The following is a 13,862-nucleotide window of genomic DNA, read 5'->3' on the forward strand; positions in this document are numbered from 1 at the left end:
TTGGTCCACATTAGAGGTCGAGGGCAGGTCGCTGAAAGGTTGCTAAAACGAAACCAAAACCAAAATAAATGCCAAAGCAATGAAATAAAATGAAAACTCCAATAAACATTAAACCACCCTTCAAGTGTTTTCACTTCAGCCTTTCTTAAAAGCATTAATGCATGTCAATTTCCACTTGCAGTCTTCAGTGTGACAATGTCTTTCTCTGGTATAAACTATATGATATTTAGTACGCAGAGAAATATAGCGCTCTTGCATCGGGTCCACAAGAGATCAGTCAGTGTGAATTGTTCAATGACTTCTCAGATTCTCACGCTGTGTTTTTTGTGGTCAGGTTATGTAGGTCATCATCTGATCATTAAATATTTCAGACTCCTTGTTCGTTGTCAGTTCATTCTACATTTCTGAAACTCTGCACTTGTTTCCACGTGTGCCTTATCTAGAAGGCCACCTTTTGACTTCTGTCATTCCAGTATACTCAATGTTTCAATGTTAAAACTGTTTTATTGAATATTGATTGATTTATTTTGGTGCTCCTAGAACTGATAGGGGACAGTGTTTCTATTATCGCATTCATTGCATGAAACCATTGCATTGCAATTCTGTCTAAAATGCTCCTATGTGTTTAATTGCTTGAGTAGCTTCTGTTTTATCAATCTGCACCAGAAGGGGGCACAACAAAGTCAAACCGACTGGCACTTTGTCTAGACTTAATGCATTAGTTACTGCAATAGACAATATTTGGCTGTTTTATTGAGGGACAATTGATTGGAATTGATTTTCTGAGCCATGTTTTACTTTAATGAGGGCATATTTTTAACCATATACCAGTAAAACACTCACAGTGTGTTGTCATAAATGTCCAGTAATTCAATTAAGACAATTAGTTTAAATTAGTGCTGTCAAATCAATTAATCGCATCTAACATAAAAGTTTATGTTTAAATAATGTATGTGTGTGTATATATTTTATTATATATAAATATTATATATATATATAATATTTATGAAATAAAAAAATATATAATAAATAAATAAACAACTTAGTCAAGATGTTGGAAAAGGGCCCAGACTGATGATTAACTGACGTGTTAACACATCTGAACATCCGCTCTCATTGAGATACCATCAGTGAGACAGAAAAAAAGGAAAAATACTGATATCTAACCTATGATGTACTCCACGATGATCTGTTTTAGACCTGGATTTGGTTATGGGTTTAAATGGGTATGACGTAACCCATGTATTGGGCATATGAGCAGAGAATTAATAAAACTGAGAATTTATTTCAACTAGTGCTGTCAAATCAGTTAATCGCAATTAATCACATCTAACATAAAGGTTTGTGCTTATATAATAGATGTGTGTGTACATATAAATGTATATGTATGTATGTGTATATATATATATATATATATGAAGAGTTCAGATGCAAAAAGCCTCTAAGCGCCATCTGAAATTTTCTTCTGGAATGACCATTTTTATAAAGCTTATATATTTAAGTTCAGTAATTTAACTTAAATGGCAATGCAAATTACCTATTAATTGTCATTTAAGTGAAATTACTGAACTTAAATATATAAGCTTTATAAAAATGGTCATTCCAGAAGAAAATTTCAGATGGCGCTTAGAGGCTTTTTGCATCTGAACTCTTCATATATATATATATATATATACACATACATACATATACATACACACACATCTATTATATAAGCACAAACCTTTATGTTAGATGTGATTAATCGCGATTAACTGATTTGACAGCACTAGTTGAAATAAATTCTCAGTTTTATTAATTCTCTGCTCATATGCCCAATACATGGGTTACGTCATACCCATTTAAACCCATAACCAAATCCAGGTCTAAAACAGATCATCGTGGAGTACATCATAGGTTAGATATCAGTATTTTTCCTTTTTTTCTGTCTCACTGATGGTATCTCAATGAGAGCGGATGTTCAGATGTGTTAACACGTCAGTTAATCATCAGTCTGGGCCCTTTTCCAACATCTTGACTAAGTTGTTGGCTGTAAGCTGTCTTCTGGAGTTAGTGCGCACAGTGACATATCAAAAAGAAAAAGAAAAAAAAAGAAAATGTTTCAACCTTGATAAAAAAAAGAAAAGTTAATCATAACTAGCAAACATCTTGACTTCCGCTGGTTGTGCTGTCGCGCATTAAAGACACATTTTATCATATAGATCGCCAATGACTGATGACAAAATGGAAGAAGCACTCCTACGTAATGTATATAAATAATTTAGATTAAAGATAATGTCTGCAACCCATCCAACAGAGGTGTTTGTGTTTACTGTACCACTGAGTAAGCAATGAACCACAGCATGTCAAATCAACTCCTACACTGCACTTTGCATGAATGTCATTGCACACCATTACCTGTGCTCTGGGCCTGGTCGTGCAAAACACCCTTTGGGCGTGAATGCATTTGCAAATCAACTAAATTATTAAGGATAAAAAACAATGATAGCAGAATCAGGATGTGTCTGGATGGAAACCGGGGTGAGGGGAATGATATCAGTTGCGTCACGTTATAGAGGTATTTCCAGGCATCAATATTAGTGTGGGCTTTGAGGTAGGATGTCTTGCTCTTTTGCTCACCATAGGACTCCACCGTCAAAAACACCACAGATGTTTCCACTTTGCTGATAAACATATAATTATCCAAGGATTTATCGCCTCTCATGCATGCATTAAACACAATGAGCTAAACTGAGGCCTTTCTGAGGCTAGTAAACACTGCGTGAAGAGTTTTGCATTTATTGTTTTGATCATTCCATTTTTGATAACAGATTTCACTTGATAGATTTATGAATTAAAGCTCTGTACCACAATAATAAAAAATAATAATAAAAAAACGCATGGAAATGAACTGAAGAGATAATTCCCAGGTTAAGTAATCAAAAGTATGACACAAATGGATTAATAGGAATTATGTTGTGAACAAAAACGTTATACAAATTAAAATAATATTATATTTGAGCCATCACTGACTGGATGAATGTCTGAATAAATAGTCCAAACAAACAAACAGACAAATAAATACATAAATAAATAAATAACATGGATTTTGAATTTTGGACAGGTTGAAATTTTGTGTTTGTTTTTGGCAACATATTATTCTGATATCATCTTTGAAAAGATTGCAAATCTAAGCATGTCTCATGCAACATTTGTATCTTCTGATATCAACATTGCGTTTTTGTGGTTAATAAAGGTCTTCTATTTTTAGAGCATGAAAAAAAGGCCAATAGCGCTTTCCTGTTGCACACACACACAGAGTGTTGAGTCATACACATCTTTGGAAAACTCTGTTTTAATGAGTAACTGTTTAAAAACCCCTTTGTTGTCCCTAAATGCACAACCGGTTTGAATGTTACTTCCTGGTGACCTTAACAGTCCATCACTTTCACTTTTACTCACAGGTCATTGTACTGGGCTGTCATTAATGGAAAAAAAGGGGAGGGGAGGGGGGGGGGGGGGGGGGGGGGGGGGGAATGATTTTGTGGTTAAGATTTACAAGAGTATACATATTTGTGTGTGTGTGTGTGTGTGTGTGTGTGTGCGCGCGCGCGTAAGATATCTCCTCCAGATGTAGATAAAAGCATGTATCCTTTGGAAGCCCATTTCCACCACATAAGAGGAAAAAAAAAAAACCATGCCCTTTAAGTCTTAATTATTACTAAGTCAAAATGATGTGATTAGTCAAAATTTTGACATAAAAGGCCTAATTATGATAACATAAAAAAGACAAAACTATGACAGTTTTATAATATAAAACTATATTATTATGAGATAAAAAGTTAAAATTATGAAATAAAAAGTAATAATTATGAAATAAAATGTCGAAACGTAAAGTCATTATGAGATACAAGTTGAAATTGACTGAAAAAGTCTAAATTATGTCTTAAAAAGTCGAAATTATGACTTAAAAAGATTCACACCAGTAATGTTTTTTTTTTCTAAGACATGTTTATAAAAGCTACTTAATTGAGCTAAAGCCTAATCCTGGCTTAATCTAAGCCCTGTCTTCAAAACCAGGCCTTTATGTCATAATTTCTCATATTTATGAGAAGTAATTATTTTAATTTTAATTTTAAAGTAATAATTTTGACTTTGTATCTCATAATTATGACATTTACAGTCATAATTTCGACTTTATGTCTCATAATTATGAAATTTAGGCTTTATATATTTCGACTTTTATCTCATGATTATTATGACTTTTAAAGTCATAATTTTGACTTTTTATGTCATAATTATGGCTTAACAGAGCATGATTGTGCATAAATGTGGCGGAAATGGCGTTCCACAATTCTACAATCTAACTTATCTGTTTACCAATGAATCTGTCTGTGATTGTGGATCAGATTCACTTGTGTCGGGAGCGAATCCCTCAGGGAAAACGTGTGGGCGTGTATGTATGCGAATTAATCTGTCTTTATGTTTGTTTGAAGATAAAACTATAACATTTGCTGCTTCATCGATAAGTTACGATAAATCACGATCAATATAAGTGTATTTATTGTTTAGTTCAGCTAAATTAGCGCGCTAGCATCGTGACTAGCGTCTCAATCGGCGTTAAAAAAAAAACTTCAGTCCGTTTTATTTCACTCTAACCTGTCAGATGTTGCTACTTTGTTTATATTGGTTTTGTTGCTACTTTGTTTATATGGGTTTAGTTTGAATGTGTTTTATGCGAGTTTGCAAACGAATAACTTACATGAATTTAAACGTCGTCAAATAATTTGTGTGAAGGGTCAAGCGCTCTTCCTTCATGTTAACGTTAACCGATTAATCATCATCATGATCAATTTATTAAAACCATGGATTTATTATAGTAAAAGTAAAGTAACCATGGTTTTCTGGCGGATTGATACCATTTGTAAAACAGTTTTACTACAAATACCATGGTTAAACTATGTTTAGTCTAGTAAAACCATGGTTAATTTTCATAAGGGGCAAACTGATTAATCATCATCATTATAATTTATTAAAACCATCTATAAAACCATGAATAAAATATCAATAACATAATTTCTGATGGGAGTTGCATGTACAGTAGTTATTTGTCTTTTCTTTCTAATAATTAATATCTAACTTTATGATCTCTTTTTTGTATTTCTATCCCTAAAGCTGTTATATGAAGATGATGATGAGGGGTGCGTCCTCCAGAGGGTCCAGCCTGACCCACAGCCAATGGACAAACATCTCATCTCCTTCACCTTTCAATGACATCAACAACAACAACAACAACAAATATCTGCCTGGACAACCATTGAGCGCCTCCACCAAAATCAGTTAATTCTTTAATTCTTTTGTATTTCTAACAGACTGACCATTGCTTTTTTTTAGGCAAATTCATTTCCATTGACTTCTCTTGTGTTTTAAAGTCAACATGAAATGGCATTTGCATCCTATTTTACTTCCGTAATGTGATATACTTCTTAGTTCACACTGATCTGTTTACACTGGAATCTAAAATTGGCCACGTTTAAAACTACAACGTGAACAGCTATACAAAAACTCGGATCTGAGGAATAAATGGGAATTGAGCCCTAAGGCTCGGAGTGCGCACGTAGCTCCTCAAGTGATAATGAAAGTCATTTTAGAGACAAGATTACAAAGATTAAACAAAAATTCTTTGTATAGTTGAGCACAAATAGTCAAATCAAGTCAACTTTATTTATATAGCGCTTTATACAATACAGATGGTTTCAAAGCAGCTTCAATGTAATAAACAGGAAAATACAGTACAGTAAGAAAATCAATGATGCAAATTCATAAAATATTAAAACACATTTAAATTCTGCTGTAAAGCATCTTTAGTGTCATTCAGCTCGAGTCAGTTCAATGTTAATTCAGTTCAATAATAATATCAATTAGCAAAATTCATCAATTATGAAACGAAGTCGAATGAGCTACGAAGCAGCTCTGCAGAAGTCAATAGTGTCATTATTCAACTCAGATTTTGTTCTCATCTGATAGTATCAGTGCAGTCAAATCAATAAAAATACTGAATATTAAATGTCCCCAACTAAGCAAACCAAAGGCGACAGTGGTGAGGAACCCAAACTCCGTCAGGTGACAGAAATGGAGAAAAAAAACCTTGGGAGAAACCAGGCCAGGCACAGTTAGACCAGCATCAACAGGGTCAGTTTTGATTTCAAGGAGGTCTAGGAGGATTTACTCCTAATAGGGAAAAACACAGATCGCACAGTGTCATCTGGAATAGCAGTGTTTTTAACAGGGTTCCCACGGGTCCTTGAAAGTTTGTGAATCTGAAAAAAAATGTCAAGGTCCAGGAAAGTTTATGAAAACATACATAGTGACTAGTCAGTTCCTTGAAAGTTCTTGAGAAGCAAGAAGGTCTTGTGCAAGAATTTTTCTGGAGAAAATTCCATATTATTCCCTCCGGTCCGCTAATGTGTTATTTCGCCAACACTCCGTGGCCTATGCGTACTAGCTTGCTTGATTTTCGTTAGTTACGCGCATTTACGCGTTACATTAAAGGGATATTTCACCGCTGGAAAGATGAATGTGTATTTAAATTGGGTAATTTATGTAGTAGAAATGTGAAATTATTTTAGAAATTGGTGCCTTCTAGACTGAGAAAAGCCAGAATATGTATTTTTGGCTCATGTGGATGAAAGACTACAACTCCCAGAATGCACTTGCTTTGATGCCCTACGAGGACACTCCCAAGCCACGCCTCCCGGTTACAGAGGGCAGTATCGGAAGAAATGATACAGCTAGGCTACTAGTGACTCGAAACTGAAAAGACGGCGTTTTATCGTGAGATCCCCCTATGGGCGGGTTGAACACATGCGGGACGAGCTCCTCCTACTGGCTGGAGTCTCTCGCCTCTGGACAGAAAAGCCTCTGATGACGATAAATGACGATTTTTGCATCAGAGGTTTTTTCCCAGACACACAATACAGAAATCTCTCGTCTCAGGGGGACATGAGGGAGGGAAGCACAGTCATTCGAAAATACTACCGGGTTTCTGCTGATACAAAGCTTAATGCTAATTGGTGAAGTATCCCTTTAAGTGTTTCCCGTGTGAGGTCTTATGTTGCCATGACGTTCACGCGTGCACGAAACTACTACAGTGGTACCTCAACGTTTCACAGACACACCATGAAACATTGCAAAAATAGGCTGAAACTCACTTGAAATGTGTCCCCACATTAAGTCCTTGAAATTGAGGGTATTGGACCTGGAAAGTCCTTGAAAGGTCCTTGAATTTGAAGTTAACCAAGGTGTGGGAACCCTGTTTTAAGGACTGTGTTATTATCAGCTTCAGTCACTTACGGATTGAATCACGTTATATCAATATTGTCCGCTGTCACTTTTGTCTCCTTTGCAGATTCCAAACAGAAAATCCTTCCCCTTGAATTGATCGACAGATATAAGCGAGGAGATACACACCCGGTGTCGGCGTTGTACCAGCTCTCTCAAACTTTGCAGTTTCAACTGGATCTGAAAGAAACCGTTACAACTGGTAACCAGCAGATTTCCTTGTATCTTTAGATTTTACTAAGTGCATTGTCCAGTTCATAGATGCATTCAACATTTGTTTTCTTTGTTTTCTGAGCAGCAGGAGTTACGGGCTTTTTCTTTGCGTTCTGTGCTGTGATTGATGGAGTCCAGTATAAGACTGGAATGGGCATCACAAAGAAAGAAGCCAGGGCCAAAGCGTCTGAACTGGCCCTTGAAGAGCTCATAGCAAGTCTAGAGAATGATGGGATTCCCTCAGATGTTTCCGGTAATAATCTAATGATGAGTTATACTGGCAACTATGCTTATTAAATATTGAATATGCTTATTAAAAGCATCTGCCAAATGCATAAATGCAAATTATTCATTGAGAATCAATGTAAATTATTCAATGAGAATCAAGAATTATTGATTGAGATGCATTTTGATATCAAACATCACTCCATATTTCTTGTGACGATAAAGTTAATTGAGACCTAAACTAACACCGAATATGTCTCAGTGCAAGATTTGCATTTAATGACTTAAATCAATTTAAAAGTTCATAAGAATGATTATATCGAATCACGTGATGCTAGTAATAATGCTGAAAATTCAGTTTTGCATCACAGGAATAAATTACAAAAATTGTAAATTATATTACAATAAAAACTAGTACTGAGTTTACTGTATTTTTGATCAAATAAATGCAGCCTTAGTGAGCCTAATAGCTTTCAAAAACATGTAAAAAATCTAAAATAACTATTTTAATCATTATCATTTGCCACTCATCAGATATTTAAAGGAATAGTTAATCTGAAAATGAGAAACAACAAATAATATTTATTTATTTATAAAATAAAATACATAAAAGGTAAAAACACCTGACTTTAGCAATATGGTTACACCCTAGATTTTTCACTGTTTGTTTTCATTAATGGTCTGCTTTGCAAGCCTTTTTGCAAATAATAGGCAGAAATCGTGTGACCTTCTGTTTTGACACTTTCCATAGAGTCGATGCAAGCACTTAGTCAGCTCTTCCATTTTTAATGTAAATACGCAAACTTCGAAATTCAATGTGAAAGTTTCCCCAGATGAAAGAGAACATCCTCGCTGTGTTCCCTCCCATCGAAACAACCCCATAGTCATTCACTGAAACCGTGGTGAAGCTCTTTCCTGTTTGAGGTGGGGGTGTAACATTTGTTTTTTTTAATGCAAAAAAAAAAAGTGACATTCACACATCAGGGTGGTGCTGGAATTTAATCTTATCTATTGCATCTTTTTAATCATTTTATATCTCGATTGCATAAAGCTAGGACGCATTTTATTATTTGACTTTTTTTATATTTTACTTGTGGTTCATAGTTAGGTTTGGGGATTTAAACAAACTACTAACCCTAATAATAAACCTGAGTGCATGCGTCTCACACCGTTTAACCTTGTCTTGATCAAACTTGAACCAGTGAGCAAACAAAAAATCACAAATAAAACCTGCTCTTTTTTAGTAAATGCAAATCTTTGTGTTCACAAGCATTGCATGGACAAGCACTACTCACGTTTTCTTTTGTTTGTGTGTTTTGTTTAGAGGGGCCACCTCCTCTGCCAGTGAGAGAGAAGGACTCCCCAATCCAAGAGATCCATTCTGCAAGAGCTGTGATTGGTAAATACATTATTAAAGTCAGTCTGCATTGTAATTAATAGCCCAGTTAATAAAAGCTATAATCAATGCTCAGATGTTTTAGCCATAGTAACCATTGACATCTAATCATGAGCATCTAATCATGTCGAAATCGGAAATATTTGTGAACCTGACTAATAATTTCATTTCGGTTGGTTTAACGCAGAAAGAAAGAACCCCATTAAGGATCAGATACCCAGCGTGGTGAAGGAGATGTTCACCAAGCTAATGGACAGTTACCCAGAATTCACTGGCTGTGGCGGAACAGTGGCTGCATTTGTCATGCTCTCTCGTAAGTCAGATGCACAGGATGTCAGACCACAGGTTTTTCTTTGTGGGATTAGTATTGATACGTCATGTGACACTTGTTGCCATATAATCTGTCCTGCACAGAATCAGGATATTAGTGCCATATTAGTGCTTAAAAAAAGAACCTATTTTTCTGTAATTAAGAGCGATTAATCACACCTAACATTAAAAGTTTTTAATATTTATATAGTAATTTCACAGTTTATCTACAAACTGATGTAGAATAATAATATAGTTATCAAATATAATAATATAGTTAAGTTATCAAACACTTCACTGCATAAATTATAATTGAAATATTAGGGCTGTAACAAGTTTTAGTCTCAGTACTACATTAAACTACTATAAATATAATTTGTTATATATATAATATATAAATAATGCAATGGGGGAGTATTTGTGGGTCATTATAATGCAAAATGTCTGATGTTACTAGTAAAAAGTGGCCGACATTATTTTAAATATATCTAGTCAGTGACAGAGTTCAAGCATATTCATCTAAAATAACTCTGTGTTTTCATCTTCAGAATCATGAATATTGTTATTTTGGCATCTCTATTGTCCTGTGCATTGGGTTTCCAGCACTAAGTCCAAGCCTATTCATTTACACCCCAATGTAATATCATATTTAGCATTTTAATCAACAGTAAAATGTTTAAAGGTCCTGTATTATGCCCCTTTTCACAAGATGTAAAATAAGTCTCTGATGTCCCCAGAGTGTGTATGTGAAGTTTCAGCTCAAAATACCCAACAGATCATTTTTTACAGCATGTTTTGTCATTTTTTGGGGCACAGAGAAACGCGCTGTTTTAGTGTGTGCCCTTTAAATGCAAATAAGCTGCTGCTGGACGACCCAGGGGGCGGAGCTTCATGAGCTCGCGTTCAGTTTCTCAGGACAATTTCACCTCACGGAATGATGATAATATCAGGAACTCTCAGTAACGGTGTTCATTTCGAGTCGGACAATAATGCCTACAGAGTCAGAGTGCTGTATAGAGATGGAACAGGTATAGTTTAGTAGTTTAATTACGGTTATTATAACGTATTTGTCATCTGCTTGTATGTATCCATTATTTATTAATAGCCTACAAGTCTGCTGTCTGAATGATGATCAAACATATACTGATGAGTTTAATAAAGTTTATTGTACATCACACAAAAGATGAAGCGTCAGAAAATCACCGTAAGAGCTGAGTAAACACAGTAAGTTATAAGAAGTGCGCAAGTACATAAATGAATTTCGGTAGAGTTGAGGGAGCATTCCTGTGGGCGGAGTTTAGTCAAAAAACGGTTCTAGTGACGTCATTAAAGAAGGAAGTAGAGGGATGTAGTCCAAACGGGCCGTTCGATGTAGGCGACTTCTGTTAAATAAAATATCTCGCTTGGCATTGAACTTTGAGCTTTATAATTTTACATTATTTATGCTCTAACAGCAACATTACACACTAACTAAAGTTTGAAACATGGGATCACGAAGAACGGGACCTTTAATCTTTTATCCTGTCTTAGAGTATCGCAATAATATCGTATCATGAGTTCAGTATCGTGATATGTATTGAATCGTGACATGAGGATATCGTTTCACCCCTATGAAATATAGATTAATCCTTTATATATATATTAATCCTATATATAATATAGATTAAAGCTACAAAAGTTATTCACTCAAGAGCAGTGAGTGATTTTCTCTTTGTCTTTTGTTCTTTGATTTACATTAATGACGGACATCACAGCCTCAGTTTATTAGGCTGCTGTCACTTTAAGAAATGATGCAGATCTGACTTATATCCTATGGCCTCACAACTCTTTACAGTCATTTAAGACTTTAATGAACTCATTTAAGACTGTTTAAGAGGATACTTGACAAAGCAGGCATTTTGGCATACTTTTGTCCATTCAAGCGTGAAAGAGAACGGCACGCTGTCTGAAGCGGCTTTCTGTGCGCATGAGTCCGGTGTGTGTCTGTCACACAGACAGGAGATTCACAGACACCGCGCCAGCTCAGATTTAAGTTATAATATATATATTTTAGAGATGCACCGATTACAATTTTCTGGGCCGATTCCGATTTCCGATTTTTCATTAAGTTTGACCTGCCGATACCGATTTTAGCCGATTCCGATTTCATTTTTTCTAACCACTTTACAGCACACACAAATATTTATTTTATATCTTTTCTGTAATAGAACATTTTACAATTTGCATAGTTCACACACATCTAAAGTGCAGTGTTATGGAAGAACCATTTCCTTTTCACATTCAATATCCAATACTTTTTTTATATATGTATTTAACAAACTAAACGTCTGTATGAAAACAGGGAATGGCAATAAAATAATATATAAATAAAAAATAAAATAATATAGCCTTGCAGTATAAAGATATTTCTCAAAGCACACACACACAGGCCTATTGCAATCACTTGTACAAACTGAATAATAAAACAAGTTTAAATGGGTACATTTTCTATAAATATTAGTCTTCGTTTTCTTTTCTGACATAGCCTACTCTAGTTCTTGTTAAAACACGCAAATTCTGTGCATTTTGGGCACTTTTTTGGTGAAACCCTATTTAGGCTATTTTGTCCATCAAAAGTGTGCTTTCCCTTTAATTGAGCGTGAGCAGTGCAGCAAATGGACTCGGCGCCGAAACACGCGCTTCACTGCTCGCGACGCTCCTGCTTGACGCTCACGCGCTGCTCCTGCTCCCGTTGTGAACGCACTCATTGATTAACATGCACGGCGAAAAAAAATACGCGCTTGCGGTCTGAACGGACGTAATTCACGAGGTTTTCTACATGTGTGTACCGTGTGCACGTGTGATGCTGATGTTGCGCGATGTTAATCATGCGGCGCCCGAGTGCATTTGACCGGCATAAAATCGGCATTTGTCAGACTGACTGGCCGGTCGCCGGTCACGGCCGATCACGTGAAAATCGTCCAATTCCGGTCACCAGCCGATCAATCGGTGCATCTCTAATATATTTATATTATATAATATATAATATAAATATATAGTAATATATTTATGCATCATGGTTGTGCTGTTATCCTACCTTTTATGTTGATTTAACTTGAATAATTTATACAAAAATAAAGTGATAAGAACTAAAGCAACAAAAAAAAAAAAAATTTAATACTGTTAGCATAAATTTGATTAATTGTCTTGAAAAAGTCATGTTGCAATGAAAAAAGTAATTGTAATCTCTTTCTTTATGAGTTAGAGGGGAAAAGTGACATGAACATTTTTCCATACTCCTTTTTTATCCCCTCTACAACAATGGCAACATCAAACGCTTTTGAAACAGACATTATTTTGCATAAAGTGCAAATTAAAGGCAGGGTAGGTAGGAATGGTCTAAAAAACTTCTTTTTCAAATTTGTTTAAACTTTATGTTCATATCAATACATAATTAAAATGTAAGTACTCTGAAAAAGAAAGTATAAAAATCGAGTGTCTGTAGACCTCTCAGGACTGTTTTAAAGACAGTTCATTATTTCCATTCACTCCACCCCCTCCCTTCTGGGCTCCTTCCAAAGCCACGCCCCCAAAACACATGAACGCGCGACTCCAACCGCTGAGCTGAAGACGCATTATTTACCTGAGACAAGCAGAGAGGAAGGAGCACAGTGCATGTAGTGACATCATGTCAGAATCACATGTAATAAAAAAATCTAACGCTAATTGCTTATGAATATAAACAAATAAGATGTATTTTAGTACTCACTATCAAGCTAGCATATTGATATTGGTAAATTTAAAATATATATTTTTTGATTCGCTAACGAGCTAGTTATATAAGCTAAAAACAGGTTGCATTGATACACTTTTTTACATTACCATCAGTTATATTGTGATGAAGATGAATTTCGTGTAAGATTCATAACATATATGGTGTTCTGCATGTAGGGGTGGGAGATATTGACAAAAATGAATATCTCGATATTTTTTTCCAATATCTAGATATAGATATTCAGGCGATATTTTTGCCATCCTTCAAAGAAATGTGAGCAAACTGGCAAAGAAGGTCCAGTTGGTCTTTTGACTTGCTGCATTTGACCTATATTATTCTAGGCTATAGAAAAAACAATAAAGGAGCTAACTAAACAGAATCTGTGGCACCCCCTACTTTTTCCACTTACAAAAAAAAAAAAAAAAAAAAAAACTTAACTAGGCACTTCTTGCAACAGTGATTATTAAATCAAACAACAATATTGTTGATGATCAATTCAAAGTAAAAAAAAATTAACATTTTCAAAACGGTATAAATCCATTCATTTTTCCCCCAAAACGCTATAAATCCATCTTTTTTTTTTTTTTTTCTAAATTTATGGTTTGTCTTTTTAAAAAAGTTTTTGTCTTTTATTTTTCGTGTTTG

The 13,862-nt window shown here is 35.0% G+C and overlaps 1 protein-coding gene across 1 annotated transcript in view; it reads left to right on the forward strand.

The window, feature by feature from the left end:
• The first annotated feature begins 4,423 nt into the window (after window positions 1–4,423).
• The window catches only part of adad1 (adenosine deaminase domain containing 1 (testis-specific)), a 28,641-nt gene continuing 19,202 nt past the window's right edge, over window positions 4,424–13,862 (forward strand). The window contains exons 1-6 of the mRNA XM_084133103.1: window positions 4,424–4,435; window positions 5,155–5,318; window positions 7,388–7,522; window positions 7,619–7,786; window positions 9,083–9,157; window positions 9,342–9,467. Of these exons, the coding sequence (XP_083989229.1) occupies window positions 5,162–5,318; window positions 7,388–7,522; window positions 7,619–7,786; window positions 9,083–9,157; window positions 9,342–9,467 (661 nt within the window). The 5' untranslated portion in view covers window positions 4,424–4,435; window positions 5,155–5,161. The remainder of the gene's footprint in view (window positions 4,436–5,154; window positions 5,319–7,387; window positions 7,523–7,618; window positions 7,787–9,082; window positions 9,158–9,341; window positions 9,468–13,862) is intronic.

Source organism: Abramis brama (genome assembly GCF_963993115.1).
Source record: "Abramis brama genome assembly, chromosome: 13".
NCBI lineage: Eukaryota > Metazoa > Chordata > Actinopteri > Cypriniformes > Leuciscidae > Abramis > Abramis brama.